General features: G+C 44.9%; 1 protein-coding gene and 1 long non-coding RNA gene across 4 annotated transcripts in view; one reads left to right on the forward strand and one right to left on the reverse strand.

Moving 5' to 3' along the window:
* The window catches only part of BMP3 (bone morphogenetic protein 3), a 30,480-nt gene extending 22,503 nt beyond the window's left edge, over positions 1 to 7,977 (reverse strand). Inside the window, exon 1 of the mRNA XM_035112544.3 lies at positions 7,668 to 7,977. Within this exon, the coding sequence (XP_034968435.3) occupies positions 7,668 to 7,977 (310 nt within the window). The remainder of the gene's footprint in view (positions 1 to 7,667) is intronic.
* A 3-nt stretch (positions 7,978 to 7,980) lies between these two features.
* Positions 7,981 to 17,603, forward strand: LOC132592616 (uncharacterized). 3 transcript variants are annotated; one of them, XR_015947807.1, is made up of 4 exons: positions 7,981 to 8,118; positions 8,699 to 8,885; positions 11,146 to 11,224; positions 12,191 to 17,603. It is a non-coding gene; the product is annotated as an uncharacterized LOC132592616 (long non-coding RNA). The 3 variants fall into 3 exon arrangements; XR_015947808.1 differs by having other exon boundaries at positions 15,748 to 17,603; XR_015947809.1 differs by lacking the exon at positions 11,146 to 11,224 and having other exon boundaries at positions 15,748 to 17,603.
* Positions 17,604 to 18,642: the final 1,039 nt, after the last annotated feature.

The raw sequence follows: 18,642 nt of genomic DNA on the forward strand, positions 1-18,642 counted from the left end.
GATTTCGAGGAGAGGGAGGGACAAATCATCACGTGGGAAAAATAATAAGTACAACTTATAAACAAGGGTCTTCCTACATCAGCCTTCGCCAACCTGGTGCCCTCCGGAAGTTTTTGGACCAGAACTCCCATCAGCATGACCTGGCTATGATCCAGCAGATACCCTTCTTATCTTATTCCTCATAACGGATAAACCAGCTGTTAAAACTGGTAAGAACGGATTCCCGTGAAACCTTTTGGTGGAGGAGGTGGGGGAAAACCCATTAATTCCCTGAGAAATTAATTCACGGATGAGTCAAAATTGCCACCAAAGACCAGTGGAAATGGGGCCCACCCACATGCCGTGGAAGGCAATGCCAAAATCCTCAACTGGCTTCAACGGCTCAGCGTGGCCAAATAATTTGTGTGCATTTTTGCTTACGAAACGAAAGGTGAAGACGGAGGCAGGCACGATTTTTTTTTTCTGTGCAAATTCCAGCTAGCATCCAGTGTGTGTTGCGGATAAATTTCAATATGAAATACCTACAAATGGAAACAAAATATCCAATTTCCACTCCATTTTCAGCCAAGTGTGGAACCTAGTGGGGGGAAATGAGAACCACTCCCCGCCTTTATACGAGCTAAGGTTTCACAGAAAATGTAGTTCTCTGCCATTAAAAACCTTACAAATGAGCTGTCACATCCTAAGGGACAGGAAAGATAACACCTAACCGGTTAAATATTTTGCATAAATACTTATAAAAGTGTCAAAAAAAACTTATAGCCACTTCAAATTTATTTCTTTGGCACTTGAACTGCAAAAGGATCAGGGGGGGGGGGAGGAGGAAAAGGGTGAGCGAACTGTGTATTTATAGGACTTTTGCCACCCACAGTCAAGAAACAGAGTAAATACAAGCTAAAAGACCGCAAAGATGGGCTCCTTTCCAAAGACATTTTAGGTTTAGAACAATAAATACCTTTTAATCAGGTATCCTGAAAGGAGCCAAGATAACTTCCCCCAAGTTATACCTGTGCCCTTTTTGATGGGTGGCACCGAAAACGAGAAGACAAGAGCTCTGGACCATTTTGTTCCAAGAGGACTTTTTAAAATATGGAATTCTCTTCAGAGCCTTGGTTTGTTAACTGGCATTAAAGCGGAGTTTCCCCGGCTGGGTGCAAAGAGGAATTCTAAAGCAATGCAAGCCATGATCTTTGTGCAGCTGAAGCCAGAATGGGATGGGAAGAGTGGAGAAGCAAGGGAGGGGCATTTAACCACAGTCTCAAGAGACAATTGCCCATGGAGCCATGGATGATCATTTGAACACGGCCTGCCTATGGCAATGGGAGCCTGTGATGTGAAAGTATTGGCTCAGTGTTAATGGTACCATCCGAATATATAAAAGCCGGTTCCCAATGCTGTCACACTATGGTGTGACCAAGAACCAGGATGAAGCTATGCTGATGAAGACAAGGTACTATGCAGAGTCCATGTGGCCACCAGGGGAAGGAAGCAGGTTTAGCCTCTCCTCTGGTGGCATCTGCAAAGTTGCCCCTTCCTGCCTATAAGAAAATAGCTGCCATTCACTTCTGTGGGGAAATGTTCTGCACTTTGAGCCGCTGTTGGGGTAAGGGCAAATGATGACCTTCACCCTGGTACCGGCTGGGCTAGATTCCATTCAGGATTGTACTGTATCCAAATCCAGGAGTCTCTCTTACACACCCACACACCATTTTACAAGTACTGTAAAACACACACAGTGTTCTTTTGGGGTTGCTGGATACCAATAAGACTGCAGCCATGGTGTTTTCAAAAATGCTTTACACATTAATCCTAAATGTCTGCACAAAATCTCTGCAACAACACTACAATGCCACATTTGGTTGGCACTGCACACTTTGCAGCACCATAGTCCTAAGCATTTGTTTGCCAGTGCAACAACCCTTAGGACCAGGCCATGTCTTTGTGATGCACCAAGCACTTCAAAGTATACATTTAATTATCTCACCCAATTTAGGCTCTCATAATGACAGCTGAGTACTGATGTGGCTTAAACCCATCAGGAATTTTCCAGCGAAAGTACACTTAGATTCCAATGAAATTATTGGGGCTTAAGTTTTTGAGTACGTGCCAAAATCCCATTTACTTCAATGGGACTCACTCAAATGTGACCAGCTTTCTTTGATTTGTATACAAGAGCTTCATTGGCACAAAGAGGCTACATCAGGGGTGCAATGCTATGAGAAAGTCTCGCTGAGCTTTGCAGGACTTGCTTCTGAATGGACATGCATAGGATTGGGCTGCAGGTGCCATGCATATGCTAAGTGATATGTGGAACTCAGCTCAAGATAAGATTGCTAGGTGCCCCATATGCAGGTGAAATGCAAAGACAGGCTGTTAGAGTTATTAGGTTACATTCAGGCCGCTTATGCCTTCCTTGCAACATCACATTCATTCACACATGGATCATAAGAACATAAGAATAGCCCTGACGGATCAAGCCAGTGGCACATTGAGCCCAGCATTTTGTTCCCACATCGGCCAACCAGATACCTGTGGGGAAGGCTGAAAGCAAGACCTGAGCACAAGAGCCACTCTCCCCTCCTGCGCAGTTCCCAGCAAAGGGCATCCAGAAGAATTGCTGTCTCCAATCACGGAGGGAAAAGTGCTGAACTGCTTATATCATATGAGTAAAGGCAAAATAAACAACTCTGGTGCCAACGAAGGTTTCCCTTGAAATGCAAATAGCTGCCTGAGAGAGGTCTTATTTTATTGGGAGCATGGCAGAGAGAGAGAGAGAGAGAGAGAGAGAGAGAGAGAGAGAGAGAGAGAGAGAGAGAGAAATCAAACATCTCCTCCCTAAACTTCCCCTTCCCCTCCTTATTCCACCCCTCCCAGTTTCAAAGCTCCTTCTGTTTACATAACCCAAAAACACATGTTAATTGCATTCACAAAGTTAGTGGCATCTCTAGTTCGGATGATAAATAGACCCATTCTAGCAATACATGGCGGAGATGGCAAGTAGAATTTGGTGACGGGCAATAACACTGGAGGGCTTTAGAACCCTGCTCACCTATGTCTAGGTGGCATATCAAGAAGCACCAACCCTCTCCCACCTTATAAAAATGCTCCTGCCTGGTTGTCTGGTGGCAATTCTGACTTGCCAGTGGTAAATGGTCAGGTCACTACTTTCAAACTTGCTAAATAAACCAACTGAAGCAAGTGCCCTTGGCTGCAATTTTCACACACACACACACAGAGAGAGAGAGAGAGAGAGAGAGAGAGAGAGAGAGAGAGAGAGAGAGAGAGAGAAGAAGAAGAAGAAGAAGAAGAAGAAGAAGAAGAAGAAGAAGAAGAAGAAGAAGAAGAAGAAGAAGAAGAAGAAGAAGAAGAAGAAGAAGAAGTAGTTCCATTAAAGTAACTGGGTCTGCTCTGGAACAAAGGGGTGATGGGTTGTGAATTTAGGCTGCAATACATGGAATATTGTTTTCTATGAAAGTGACGACAACCGACACAGTCCAGCAAAAGTAACTCATGCCTATGACCACCACCACCACTTTGAAAGCAATGGGATAGGCATTAGTTGTGACTAACATAAATCTGCAGTAAGTTCAATGGGAGTTTGCTGGATTGAAAAAGTGGGAACAGGAGCGTCCCACTAACATGGAAGTTAAGTAGTAGCGGTATTGCTAAATCAGGGCTTCAAAGCTCATAGCCCTCTGGATGTTGCTGGGCTACAACTCCCCATTACCCAGACCATTTAACATGCTAGGAATTGCACGTGGTGGGCAGCTCCTACATCTGGAGAGCCCCAACATCTGGAGAGTCACACAGGTTCCCCACCCCGGCACTCAAGTACTCTTCAGTGCTTTGTTTTGTGAATTTCAGCCATCATGCTAGAGGCCAGGAGTGGGTATTAAGCTAAATAGAACTAAGTGGAACTAAGATTTAGTAGAAGAAACCCAGATGGCTCAAGAAAGCAAGCAGAAAATTCCTGGGAGTATATTTGACACCTCTGTATTGGAAATTCATACAAAGCAATGAGAAAGCTAAAATGTTGGGAACAGGCAGCATTTGGAGGATGTAATGGTATAAGAGCACAAAAAACTTGCTTTGCTGTGGAAAGTGGCAAATACACACATGCACACACGTGTAAATATTGCTATTCGGAAAGTAAGTATATACTGTTCCAATGCCTGTGGTGAGGCTCTCCAGCAATGACTAAACTTTGTGAAAGCTAAGTGGTGACTTTCACTGGGACAACATAAAGCCAATGTCAAGATAACAAAACAAAACTCATGTTGACTGATGAGACATCTACAGGTTTTTCAAGCTTGGGTCATGGACATGGGTCCACAGTCCACTGAATGACATGACAAAACTCCTATTGATTGAAATGGTTATGGGAATTACTCTAAGGCTGCAATAAGGTATCTGAATAAGTGTGCATGCACACGAAAGCTCATACCAAAATAAAAACTTAGTTGGTCTTTAAGGTGCTACTGAAGGAATTTTTTTATTTTGCTGCAATCCTAAACGCACTTACTAGGGATTAAACATGCATAGGATGGGTTTGACGTTACACAGCACCAAATCCAGCACTACTTCTCCTAATGTGACTGACATCCTACATTCCTAGGAAAGCCTGGGTAAATTTAAGAGGGATTCAATTTGGTCTTGAATGTCTTTCAGGATGAGTTTTATTCCCAGCTGCAGCTTTCCACGGCTGAAGCACTCCACTCAATACTGGATCTCCCTGAAATTAAGTGGTTTGCTTTTAGTATTCATTTCTAACTGTGGATGTGAGAACACTCCAGACCGAGAAGATCACTAATTACTATGTAACAGCAGGCTAAAACCTCAATGCTAAATAGACACCTAGGAATCCTGAGAGGTTCTTCCAACGGCACGGGCATGATTGTACTTAGAATCAAGCCATCCTCCTTTGCAGAAACAATGACTAAGAAATTGTTTCTGATTTATCCCAGTCCTGAAATACAGAAGAAGAAGAAGGGAATTTCCAGTAGCTTGCCTGCGAGATACATGTGATGTAGTAGAAACTGCCCAAACTTCGAGTATATGAAGCACACAGTTATTTCAAACAGGGCTATATGTTTTACTGACTTACTAATGGTGTGCCGAAAATAACTTATTAACTGACATATTCTATAATACACTGAATCTGCTTCTTCAGCTAAGCATGCAGCAAATGCATGCATAACTAAGAGGAAGGCACAATAGTTAGAAAATATACTGGTATAAGAATAGGGAGGATTCTGGGTCCTTTTCCTTTTAGTGACACTGTACAGTAATTAGATTGCAATAACCACTGATGCCGTGTCTCCCACACTCACATTGAGTGCCCTAATCTTCAAAGAAGGCTTACAAGTTTAGGGGGGGGAACAAAGATTAGGCACCATACGACATTATAAAATTCTGAGCCATATGAAAAAAAGAAAATGGAAAGAAATGGTTTTCATGCTCAAAAAAGCAGAGTGCATTAAAACGGACTAACAAGAGGCTCGGGAGAAATGTAAGGAAGTATCTCATCACGCAACGTGTATGATAACATTTCATTAGCTCGTTGTAAGATGTGGTGATGCGAATGTGGGTCAAGAGTTTTTAAAAGTATAGACAAATGCAGGAGTGCTGAGTGATTAGTCAGAGTGGAGCATCCATGTTCAGAAGCAGTATACCTCTGGCTACCAGACACTAGAGCCGAACTATACAGCCATCTACATCATATTCTGCTCCTGACATTTCTGCTAGGCACCTGACTGGGGCTGCACGCTGCTTATCTACTTGGACTTGCACTCTGATCGTAAACAGATTAGGCACACAACCTACTGAAATAAATGGCACTTGCTTCCACATTATGAAGTCATTAGGTCATCTGTTCACCCCATCAAGGTGCATAAATAATCTTAAACCTTGATTGTGGACTAACCATTTCATTTATTTCAACCTAACACCAGAGTCTTGCACATCTTTACCTGAAAATATATTTCTCTGAAATCAATTAAAGTCAATCCGATTAATCAGCTGCCACGCACAGAAAGGTAGACGGGCCGCCGATGTGATTTAGGCTGTCAATCATAAGCATCTTTTCCAAGGAGTAAGCCCCATTGAACTCCATGGAACTTGCTTCCAAGTAAGTTCCATGGAGCATGTTTCCAAGGGCATGGTCAGACTGCAAACCGTACAGGTAAACACTTGGGTCAAAGATAGATTTCCGTGGGTCTTAAGTGTAGCTAATTTCCTCTGGCTTGTGACCATTGGGTTTAGGATCGGGGTGTCATTTTAACCATCACCCATCCATTCTGTTTTGTCAGTGGCTCTCAGGGTATATTTATATTGTGGATTTCAGGTATGTGCCCAGGAATAGACTTTCTGAGGTCTGAGCATGTAGCAACTTTTGGAAAATCTCTTTGCAGTGGTTTGAGACAAGTGCAGCCTGTGGTCTCGGTCCAGCTGTCAAATCATTTACCAAATCCCTACAGAGTTCGCTGGAGCAGAAGCAAGACAGAGCCCCACTTCCTGGTGTCTCAATGAACTTTTATCCTTCATTGGACGTTATCATGTATGATTTGGCTTTAACCTACAAAAGAGCTTTTTAGAAAAAGGGAGCTCTGTGAGCAGCGAAGGACCTTCTGGTGAGTAATAATTTCTCCCAAACCGTTTTTACACGGAGAAATGGGTTGAATAAAGCATTCACTGGCGGGGGAAGATCCACCTTTTAAAATTAAAGCCCATGGACATCATTTGCTTTTGGAAAGGAAAGTATGTCGAAAGCAACTCGGAGGAGTGCTGAAGTTGTTTACTTGTTGTTTTTAATGTCACCCAGGAGGTCTCCAAGAAGACGCAGGATAGACAGCCTTGGTTAAATCTCAAAAGCGGGAGGGAGAGAGAAAGGAAACCTCAAGCTATCCGTGTAAACAGAAACTGTTTTGACACCAACTCCTCCATCTTTTGCTCATGGTCATTTTCTCTGCAGGAGCGCAGTTTTGACTCTCCAGAGCCCACACAGGGGCGGCATATTGCAGATTCCTGCTTTTAATATATCCGATTTCTCGGGCAACAGGCGCAGGACACCCACCTGGCTGAAAGAGCACCAGCTCACCGCAACCACACAGAGAAGAGAGATGGTAAACTTCCCCACTACTTATGTTGTTTTAAACATAAAACGGCCCTTAAAGAGGGGGACGCGCCCTTAGCGCGCTAGATACACGTGTGTCCCCGAACCCACACGCCTGATTTGAACCCGGCGCTGGGTAACGCTTTGTAAGAAGAACTCCCCCGCGTAAGCCAAGCTCGACGCGTGTCCAGGTCAGGGCGCCACGACGACAACGGTGCTGAGGGTGCCTGTGGCGCGCTAGCCGGCGACGGGCAAAGCTGCCCAGGTAAGTTCTCTTTTCTGACGCCCACCCAACGGCTCTTTGCGCGGGACGCCCCGGGCGAAGGGATTGGCGCGGGGACCTGTCATTCTGCGGGCGCGCGAGCGCATCGCACGACGCTGCCCGGCGTGCCCAATCTCCCTCGCGCGCTAACACAAACAAAATACCTCGCGACACACACGCACACATTCCCCCACCCGAGCAACCCTGGGCGGGTTCGGCACCGCCGGGCGGCGGCGTCGTTCGGCTGTGCCTGGGCTGCCTGCCGCTGGCGCGCGCGCGGGCGCCTCCGCTCACCTGCTGGCAGTGCTCGGAAGCTGCGCACCGTGTTGCCCTCGCGGAGGTGGAGCAGCTGAGGCGCGCCGGGCGCCGACTCCTCGGGCCGACCGCCGCTGTACCGGTCGTAGAGCCGGAGCATGTGTTCCGAGACCTTGTCCTCTGGGGAGACGACGAGCGGGGCGGGCTGGTCACCTGCAGCCAACGCCGCCGCCCGGCTTCTTTTCCGCAGCCCGCCCGAGCGCTCCAGCGCCGGCTCCCCGGGGGCCACGAGCAGGCTCCGGCTGAGGCAAAGGCAAAACAGCAGCAGCGCGCGGGGAGCGCCCGCCATTGCGCTCGCCTTCCGGAGCCGGAGGGACTCTTCTCCACAAGACTGAGGGGAAGGCGGCGGCGGCGGCGCACGAAGGGAGTCGCGCTTCGTCCAAGCGGGGCCCCCCACCGAGTGAAGGGAGCGGCAGAAGCGGGGCAGCAGGTGGGTGCTTACAAAACACTAGGCGGGAAAGGAGGAGGAGAAGGGGGACGGGTGGGCTTTGGTGGGGAGGCTTCTCTCGCTTTGCGCGCGCGCGCGCTGCCTGAGGGGATTCTGGCGCGAGGGCCGAGGGCGGTCAAGCAGGCAGGCAGGCAAGCAAGTAGGCAAGTCTGTCCGTCCCGCGCTTGCCTCCGCAGCTCCCGCAGGTTCCTTCCCCGCTGCCTCGAGTGGGGCAGGCGAAGCCCTGGGCTGAGTTTTGTCTCCGGCGTGTGTGCAGAAGTCCCAGCGCTGGGTAATCAGCAGCCAATCGCGCCGCCTTCTCTCCTTTGAGCCAAGCCGGCTGCGCGCGAGAAAGTCGAGGGGTGGCGGAGGAGGAATTACACCACCCAAAAGAAACACACGCACACGCCTGTGGCTGCCAAGTCGAGCGCTCCCCTGGATGGTGTCCCTTGCCGCAGGCGGCAGCAGCAGCAGCAGGAGACAAGAATCGGAGGGGTGGGAGGAAGAGGAGGAGGAGGAGGAGCGGGGGAAGGGGGAAGGGGCGGCTTCTCTCTTGTCGACCCACCTGGCTCCTTTCTTACAGGGAGGGGCGGGGGAAGAACCCCGAGAAAATAAGGCTGGAAACGTGAAGAGGGATCGCCTTTATATGGCATGCATGCAGAGCGTTCCGCTTGCGCGACCACTTTCGTGAGCGATCCTTAGGATCCCCCGCGCAGAGATGAAGGAGAACCTGCTCACTTAGCACACACCCGCCACCGCCCACAGCTCAGGTTTGTGAAAGTTAAGAAGCCTCCCCGTTTGAAGCGGGTGGGGGATTGTTCCGTCTTCTGCACAGATTTTCGCCCCGCAGGCACATTTACACAAGAAAGGACCCTGAGATACGCCTTTGAGTTGGGATGTATCGTGTTTTGGATCGCTGGTGAAGTAGACAGGAATTGCAGGAGAGCAACTTTAGAATCAATAGCAGGGTTTTTTGTTATCAGCACGGTGCTTTCATTTGACTTGCAGGGTTCGTTAGAAATTGGGCATTGAGAATAATCCCCTGGAATGATTGCTGCCATCAGCACAAATTGCATATTCCCTCAGGCGTGCATGGTTCGAGTGTTCCAAAATTATCAGGAGTACTCTTCGCAACAGCCCTGCGAAGTAGGTTAGGATTTGTCGCAGCCTACTTCACATGACTGCTGGGAAAAGCACAACAGTACAAATGTTGAACACTAGAACCATGCATGTCTAAGAGAATGTGCAATTTTTGCAGGTGGGAAAGGGAACTAAGACTAATGGAATGGCTTGCTTGATGACATATTGTGAACATATAGCGATTTTTAAAATATTATTATTGAGGGTTGGCTGGCTCTCTCCGCCACTGTGCTATTCCAAAACCAGCACTTCAAGTTTAAAATAAAGAAAAGTGGAGTTGCTAAGCAGAACCCTTACAAAGTGTTGTGTCTCATCCCACTGCTGTATGTAACCTCCTGGATGGCTGCTGCTTCAGAGCATGTCTACACGGGCACTTCGTCAGGTGACTTTTGAAAACAAACATAACCTGTGTCGCTCCCCTTGCTCAGTCATGCTTTACTTTCCTCTGCACCAGCAGGAGAAGCTAGAAAAGGAGTACAGTACCGGTATATGATTCACTCAAGACTGCAATCCATGAACCACTTTCTCAAGAATGGCGCTGAAATAAATAATTTGCCAACAGCTGTGTGCAAATGATTTCTGGAAATCCTCTAGCCTATTTGCAGATAAAAGAACTGGGGAGAGTGTTTTGCGAGAGGAGAAATTCTCCAGTAGTCTTGGGGACAAGGCTTAGCAGTGACAGTAGCACAGCTTCTTTATCTCCCAACCCACGAGGTTTTAATTTTGTTGGATTTTTGCTGCTGCGAATGGCAGCAGAAGCAACGGTCACTGGTAGCCTATTTTGCATCACCCTAGCTTGATTACAGAACACCTTGGATAGAAATCGCCTCCGATCACAAAGCAGAAATAAAGATAGTGAAGAATAGTCTGGGAAAATCCTTCAAAGTACCCTACTTTCTTCCAGAGGAGTAAAACAAACAAAAAATATGTATCAGAAATGTTCCTAGAAAAATGCCTTCTGAGAAATTTCAGCTCACCTCTGGAATTTAGCGTGATTACAATGGAGATTGTGGTTTGTGGATTATGGTTCCAGGCTTATAAAGTAGCCTGTATTTCAGCTGGGCTTTTTAAAGGTGAGGGCAATTATTATTATTATTATTATTATTATTATTATTATTATTATTATTATTATTATATCCTATGAACACAAATTAATGGAATCAGTGGGACTTACTGTGCTGTTAACTGATGGGAACATTGAGGCCAGAGTGTCTTAACTTCAGGGTTGTAAGAATGGAGTAACACGCATTTACTCCCCACCACCACCTCCCCTTTTCTATTTTGTGAATGCAATTATGTTTAAACACAGTTTGCATTATCGAAGTCTGGTTCTGGGTCTCCCTGAAACAGGATCATCCACAGGCCTCATTTACCCCCCCCCCCCCAGCTTTGCTAGTTCCCTTCTACAGCCAGCCAGAAGAAAAACACGTCCTAATCTCACCGCCCCCATAACAGACCACTGGAATCAACTCATTGAACATGCAGAAATGTCCTCTTTTGGCTAATGCTCCAGCTAGCATTCCTCAATAGAAAAGGAGTCCCAGTCAGCTGGAACTCTTAATTCACACATCTGGAAGTGAACAAAACACAATCAATTAATGAAACCAGAGATTAAACGGAGAGTTGGGGGGTGGGGAGAGCAAACTTTTCCTAGATTTTATTGAAGTGCCTGTTTGACCCCAAATGACTAAGCAAGGGGGGAAAATGTGAAAAAGCTACATTGCTGCAACTTTCTTCCCCCAAATGCCATTTGCTTGAGTGTTTTGCGTCTTGCTTGATTATTACTGTGGGTGATTTTATATAAACATTACATGTATCAATAAAGCATTGTTTATTAATAAATACATTGATCCATTAAGCTTCAAAGGATTCTTGGTCTTTGGCTCTTAGCATGCGAATGTGGTGGCTGGCCTGCGGCTGAGGAGCAGCTTTCCATTTCAGCCACTCAAGAAGACCAGCAAACAAGCAGGTGAGAGGTGAGAGGTGAGAGCGGAGGAATGCTCCATCTCCTTTCTGGTTTGATATTTGAGTTATTTCATCTCCCATTCAAAACCACAGGAGGGAGAGATACAGACACCCTTTAAAAGGTGCCTCTTAATTTCTCTCCTCTTTTGCTCTTCTTATAATATCTGGCTCTCAGGAACAATTCACACGTACGTCATTGTTTTCTGTTTTTGATTATATTTTATTTTATGGGGTATTGCGCCTTTCATTATGTGAACTGCTCTGACAGTTCTTCGTGGAAGGAATAAGCGAATAGAACGTTCAGGGGAAAACACCCCGAGAGCAAGGGAGAATGAAGGCGAAGGACCACTTGGCTGAACTTCTCCTCCACATGAAGAGCTCACTGCCCATAAAAAGCTAGTGTGTCGGAGAGAAGGCTAGGGTAGAACTCTTATCCCTCAGATGCTAGCTTTCCACAGGAAGGGAGCACTAGAGCAGCAAATACTTGATTCTCCACCTCCATAGCCCAAGGAGGACTTGTCATACATATTTTTATTTGCTTCCATGGGTCCTTCCGGGAAGTTGGGATGGTTAATTTAGCTGCATTGTAGTAAAAGGCGAAAGGTTTATACGATCTGAAGAGAAACCAGAGTATATGTAGTTCTGTGAAACAGCTGGATTCTCCGTTGGACTGCCACTCCCCCCCCCCATCCTAGGCTCAACTCTCTTTGGTTAATGGGGTACCTTAAGAGAATTATGAGCCCCTTCAGAAAACACTTCTACAGGTGTCTTGTACAAAACTGGGGCAGATCTACCAACTTGAAATTGATTTGCCTCTTATGATAGGAGCGAGACTTCGTTAAATTGCACTTTGCTTTCTTAGTACTGTATCCTCATAACCTATCTGCAGCCATCTCTGATTTAACATCTCGTGGTTTGATTGCAATAATAATGCCACTAATAAACTGCTGGTCTTTCACTGTGTCTGCAGAACTGAAGCATTTTTAAGAATTTCAACATGAGGTCCAAATACAACTTCAGCGCAGATCGTTTCTCTGTACGCAAGATGTTTCCTAATCTGTAATTATCATCAGCTAATGATTTAAACCGCCTATGCATTTACTGTCTAATGAAGAAAGCTGCTTCATTGCGCCACTGAATAAGTTTAGTAATGCCAGCATTACACTTCCAGTGGATTCTTTAGGTGTCAGCTCTTGCGAGGAAAGCAAAGCTTTGCTCAACTGCTACATTTTCGCTAGACTAAAGCAGGCAGAGGTGTGTTTGTGTGTAGACACTTTGCATGAGCTTTGGTGTTGAAATTGCAGGAGTTCATCCATTTGCATTCTTGAAAAATTAACTCCAAAACTGCCAAGTGTCTCTTTATTTCGGCTCTCTGCTTAACCCTTGTGTTTTCTTCACATCGTGGGACAGGTCTGGGTAACAGCTGGCCTTTTGTGTTTTAAAATACGGGGAGACACCATTGCTTCTTTGTTCCACAGTCTTAGGTGTGCAAGTAGATGCCTCTAGCATCTAACAGAAACCTAGTTAGTTGAGCAATCTCCAACTTGGAACTGAGTGTAAAAGCTTTGCTGACCTGAGGGCTACAATATCCAACCTAATATTTGTTAACACCAACCACCAACCACCAGTGCCTTGTGCCTAATTAAAATTTCTGAAAAGTTTACAACAATATTGCGACACAATTTGGTTGGTCTTAATACAAGTATTGCGCAACTGTGTATTTTGGAGTTCTTTTTTTCCCCTACGGACCAATATGCCTATCTTTTATTTATTTATTTAGTTAAAGTTTGTCTTGACTAGGATTGCATAGCATGAATATTTGATATCCGCAGTGCTTTTTTCCTAAAAAAAAAATGTTTAGGGGTACCATCATTCTGACTCAAGAAAACAATCATTTTATAGTTCAAATCAGAAAAAATAAATACAGTGGTACCTCGGTTTAAGAACAGACCTGTTCAAGTACGACTCGGTTTACGAACTCCACAAAACCACAAATAGTGTCCCAGTTTGAGAACTTTACCTCAGTCTAAGAACGGAATCCGAATGGTGGAAGGGCACTGGCAGCGGGAGGCCTCATTAGGGAAAGCACGCCTCGGTTTAAGAATGGTTTCAGTTTAAGAACAGACTTCCGGAACGGATTAAGTTCGTAAACCAAGGTACCACTGTACAGTAAATGGACAAAGGTACAAAGATTCACAAAATGTTTAGGGGTATGCGTACCTCTGGGTATCCCCAGGAACAAAGCACAGGATATCTGTAAGATATATTAATCAGCACATATCTATATCTTGTGGCGTATTTGCAATCCCTCTGAGAGCTACCCAAGCATTATCCTTCCAAGCTCCATGAAGAAGAAGAAGAAGAAGAAGAAGAAGAAGAAGAAGAAGAAGAAGAAGAAGAAGAAGAAGAAGAAGAAGAAGAAGAAGAAGAAGAAGAGTAGTTTGGATTTGATATCCCGCTTTATCACTACCCAAAGGAGTCTCAAAGCGGCTCACATTCTCCTTTCCCTTCCTCTCCCACACAACAAACACTCTGTGAGGTGAGTGGGGCTGAGAGACTTCAGAGAAGTGTGACTAGCCCAAGGTCACCCAGCAGCTGCATGTGGAGGAGCGGGGACACGAACCCGGTTCACCAGATTACGAGTCTACCGCTCTAAACCACTACACCACACTGGATGGGTTATGCTAATAAGTACATTTGGATAAGGCAGTTCTTCAGCACTATTCCTTAGTCTTGTTGCAACTTGCTACTGCTGTGTATTTATTTAGGTACTGAAACTACCCACGGTCTTAGGAAGCACAACAACAAAGCGTGATGCCCACTAAACATAAATCAAAGCCAAGCATTGTCTCCAGTAGCAAAAGCCAGTGCAGGCAAGGTGGTCTTCTTCTAGCACTTTTGGAATATGCCCAGGTCCCACTTTTGGCAGGTTTTCAGGAAACGGAGTTTTGGGACAGCCATGAACAATAATGGGGGTAGAAAATATTAATAAATTGTAGCATATGAAAAGCATGTTAATAAAATCTAATGCCAATTTAAAAATAATGTACGTCTCGGATCGTGCCCAAAGTAAAGTCTCCAAATTAGAATCACATGGAACAACCCACTGCCCACATTTAATAAACGTCATAAATACACAAGAATTTAAACAAAATGGTTGACAACCTTAAATATAACCAAACATTGCTAATAGTGGAGGGAGGGCCAAGTTATCAGCGATAGGAGTTAGCTCCTCTGACCTCACCTCATTCAGTTGTTTATCCTTCCCTCACCTGTTGCTAGAGGGTCTTTCTGCTCCTGGATGGAGCAGGATAGGGAGGCAGCAGGATTGTGTCCTCTTCCCAACCTCTAAAGGCAAAGGGGCAGGGACCCTGTCCTTCCCTCTCAGGCTGCTCTCTCCTTGCAGTGTCCCATATGGCCTCTTCTTCCTCATCAGACAGCAATGGCCACCACAGCCCACAGCTCACAGGGCTCACCTTTGCCCATAGGAACCTTTTGAAAGGCTTCAGTGGTCTTGCCTTTGGCCCTTTCTCTGCTATGATGGGTGGGGACAAAGTGCAGGGGACAATAAACGTGGGGCTTGATCCCTGGAGAAATCTTCTTCACCTACCCTCAGGCGAGCTGTGGATGGCATAATCTTAGGCGCGCCTACTCACAAGAAAGAGCCATTGAATCCAGTGGGCCTTTCTATCAGTTAAATGGATGTAGGACAGTTTAGGCATTTGGAGTTAAACAGGCTCCCGCCTTGCTTTTTTTGCTTTGTTGTAAATTTTAGTGTCTTAACTGCACAATGATTTGAATGCAGGTGTGCAGAAGAGCACTAACAATAACAATGCAAAATGAAATAAAACGTCCTCAGCGTGCTGCTTAAAAACAGTCATGCAAATAAGCCCACAATAGCAAATGCATTGCCCATACATAAAAGTAGCCTTTTGTGACTTAAAATGGATGCTGTGTGGAGGAAGAGAACCGGTCCTTTAAAAGCTTCCCTGACTGGTTAGCTGCAGATAGTTCTTACTGTACTTGCTACAGGTGTCTTGCCAAGTGGAGTAGTATAAACCTGGCTTAAAGGGTCACCTGCTTGTTGTTTTTAAAACGCACTGCCAGCACCCCCAATTTTACCCTAGCTCATGGCTTATTGAGATCCCGCAGAAGTTAACTCATCCCAAATGGGACTTATATCCAATCTGCTTTCCTGCTGCTTTTTAGGTTAATAGCTGTTTGGATCACGGCACTGCATATTTCTGTGATATCAAAAGACATATGCTACAGGCTTGGGCATTCTTTGGCTCATAGCTGAGCAGGAATGAAGAAGTCGCAGGCTTAAGATGGCCCCAAAACAGGAATAGTGTTTTTCTTGTAAAAGTGTGTGTACTAATCTGACTGGCTCTAGCCTGTTCTGCACCTGCATTTCTGTTTTCTTTATGAGGAGAACATTTGCCTAGCCTACAGGGTCTGTCCCTGCCGGCCGAGAGAGACAACACGTGTTTAATTCATTCCAGTTTGTTTTCTCTGTTTGAACTTTAGGAGTTTCGTGGAAGGTTTTGCAGCTGGAATATATCATCGTCCTAGAGAACCGTCTTCCAAGTAGCCCATATTAACACCACCAACACCAACGAATAAAAAGCAAAACATTTCCACAGTGTATATGACCTTAGCAAATGCTGTTGCATTTCAGAATCGAGCACACGGGAGCACCTACTACCCAGCAGGCAATCCAGTAGAGTACGCATTATTTATAAATCTTTTTTTGGGGGGGGGAACTCCAGCATTTTTGAGTCCATGACCCCAACCCAACTGATCAACTTTTCATTTCATAAGTTTCACTTCGATGTAATGTTAAGTTTAAGCTGGCCTGGGAGTTCATGTTTGCAGCAAATGTCAAAACTTCATGCTGGAGTTTCCATCAAAAATTGTAATGCTCAGAAACCAGTAATGAGAAATTTCAGTCCTGAGGACGTTCTGTGGAACAAAGTCAAATCATTGTATTTAATAAAATAAAAGCATTAGAGCAAGCCTCCGGGTGCAGCTGCAAATGTGGCCCTCAAGAAATCCTCAGAATGGCATTTTGGGTGCATGTTTACAATTTTGCTGTTGCTAGTTGTGAGTGTGCCGTACACACACACACATACACACTGATTGGATGTTGGGTTTATCTGATTGGATTCTGTGTTAAGTTGTTCTCCGCTGTGACACACCTACTGCTGCTATCATCTGCACTGCTTGACCTTTTGATATTGCTTTTTAAAAAAAAACTGAGAGAGATACAGCGCCATCGTAATTCCCGACAAAGCCTTGAAATGACACCATGATCTCCTGGACCTGAAGGGCAGATGGGCAGCAGGATTGACATGGGCTAAAGTGTAGGAGCCCTGAGTTTTGTGGGTTGGGTTATGTTGAAAACACACCTGTTTAGTAAATACAAACTACCACTCATTCTTAGAAGGAAACAGAGTATTTAATAATTCATTCTCTCTCTCTCTCTCTCTCTCTCTCTCTCTCTCTCTCTCTCTCTCTCTCTCTCTCTCTCTCTCTCTCTCTGCCTCCCTGTCAAATTTCTTGAGCTGATCACCATCACATTTAATAAAGTAAATGAACAGTAGCTGAGGATTTCATTAGATACACCTTTCACTGAAATGCTGGCCACTGGTTATTTCTTATAATTGATTTGATAGGGAGGCAATGTACTTGTGACACCATGTCTGTACTCTATTTGATATGCACTTGCAAAGGATTTTCAAGAAGAATGAGGAAGCACCACATCAGATTCAATCTCCTTATCATAGTCACTGAAGTTAATCTATTACCGTAATGATAAAGATAACCCAGTTATGTATCCGGAAAAGGTGCTTTTATCAGGAACAGCAAAGTCCCAAGGACATGTCATAAGGGGTGGTGTTATAGTGTATAATTTCTTAATGGCTTATCTCTGTCAAGATACGGGATAAATTTTAGAAGAAGGGCTTATGCTAGCAATTGGTGTTTAATTATTCATTTTATTATATCACATTTTAATTTTTATTTCATTCAGACAGAAGGCATGCAACAGTTATATAAAATATGAGAATTAAAATTAAAGAACACTAAAGAATGTTTCTGAATAAAGTTGTGTTAAAGTATATATATATATATAATAATTATTACATATATGAAATGATGTATAATAACGGCTATGCTTAGATTGTTGACCATTATTAAAAGTATTTTGTTTCAATAACAATTTTAATTGACAGGGTGTAAGGGAGAAAAGAGAAAATAAAATAATAATAATATATAATTCATGCATGCCAACTGTTCTGTAAACTGTTCTGCCATATGCCTCATTATTTGTATAATCCATAAAATCACACCAAACTGTATTAAAATTGTTGTGTTTCTTTTGGCCTCTTGCTACTTTTAATTTTTTGTGTCACTTTTTCCAATAACGCTGTTTGCCAGATTGCATTATCCCACTGAACCATATTCAATCATTGTAATGCTTTCCATGTCCTGGCAACGGTCGTTCTTGCAGCAGTTAATAGATGTGTTCTGAGCTCTTCATTTCTAATTTGCAATGTAATCTTGACTATACAAAAGAAGTATATTTTTTTAATTTGTATATACTTTCTCCATCACCCTGCTTGTGAGCTCCCAGAGGTATCTGATGGGCTGCTGCTAGGAACAGGATGCTAAATTGGGTGGGTCCTTTATCTGATTCAACATGGCAGTTTTATGTTTCAGAGCCTGGGTGCCTGATCCAGAGCTCAGCATTTCAGGCTGCCACATTGACTTGAATGGAAGGGGGAGAGATGAACATGCAGAACTGTCTGCTCTGTTGACCTGGATGGGGATTCTTCTCCGGGGCGGTCATCTATGTGTTTTAGGGGTCATCAGCAAACCATTGGATTAAGGCGTTTACCAAGGCATTTGACAGGTTTTGGGGGCGGGGCCGCGGGGTTGCTTTGGTAGATGCTATAAGTCTAAGACAACTTATAAGACAATGCGGGTGGCACTGTGGGTTAAACCACAGAGCCTAGAGCTTGTCGATCAGAAGGTCGGCGGTTCGAATCCCTGCGACGGGGTGAGCTCCCATTGCTTGGTCCCAGCTCCTGCCAACCTAGCAGTTCGAAAGCATGTCAAAGTGCAAGTAGATAAATAGGAACCGCTACAGCGGGAAGGTAAACGGCGTTTCCGTGTGCCGCTCTGGTTCGCCAGAAGCGGCTTTGTCATGCTGGCCACATGACCTGGAAGCTATACGCCGGCTCCCTCGGCCAATAATGCGAGATGAGCGCTGCAACCCCAGAGTCGGTCACGACTGGACCTAATGGTCAGGGGTCCCTTTACCGTTATAAGACAACTGTCCAAATGTAATTGCATTTCTCACATTGCAATTCAAAACTGTGCATCAAACCACCCTCCTAGGAAGTGCTTCGGTTTTCAATA

The sequence above is a fragment of the Zootoca vivipara genome, chromosome Z1, assembly GCF_965207765.1.
Source record: "Zootoca vivipara chromosome Z1, rZooViv2.hap1.1, whole genome shotgun sequence".
NCBI classification, from domain to species: domain Eukaryota; kingdom Metazoa; phylum Chordata; class Lepidosauria; order Squamata; family Lacertidae; genus Zootoca; species Zootoca vivipara.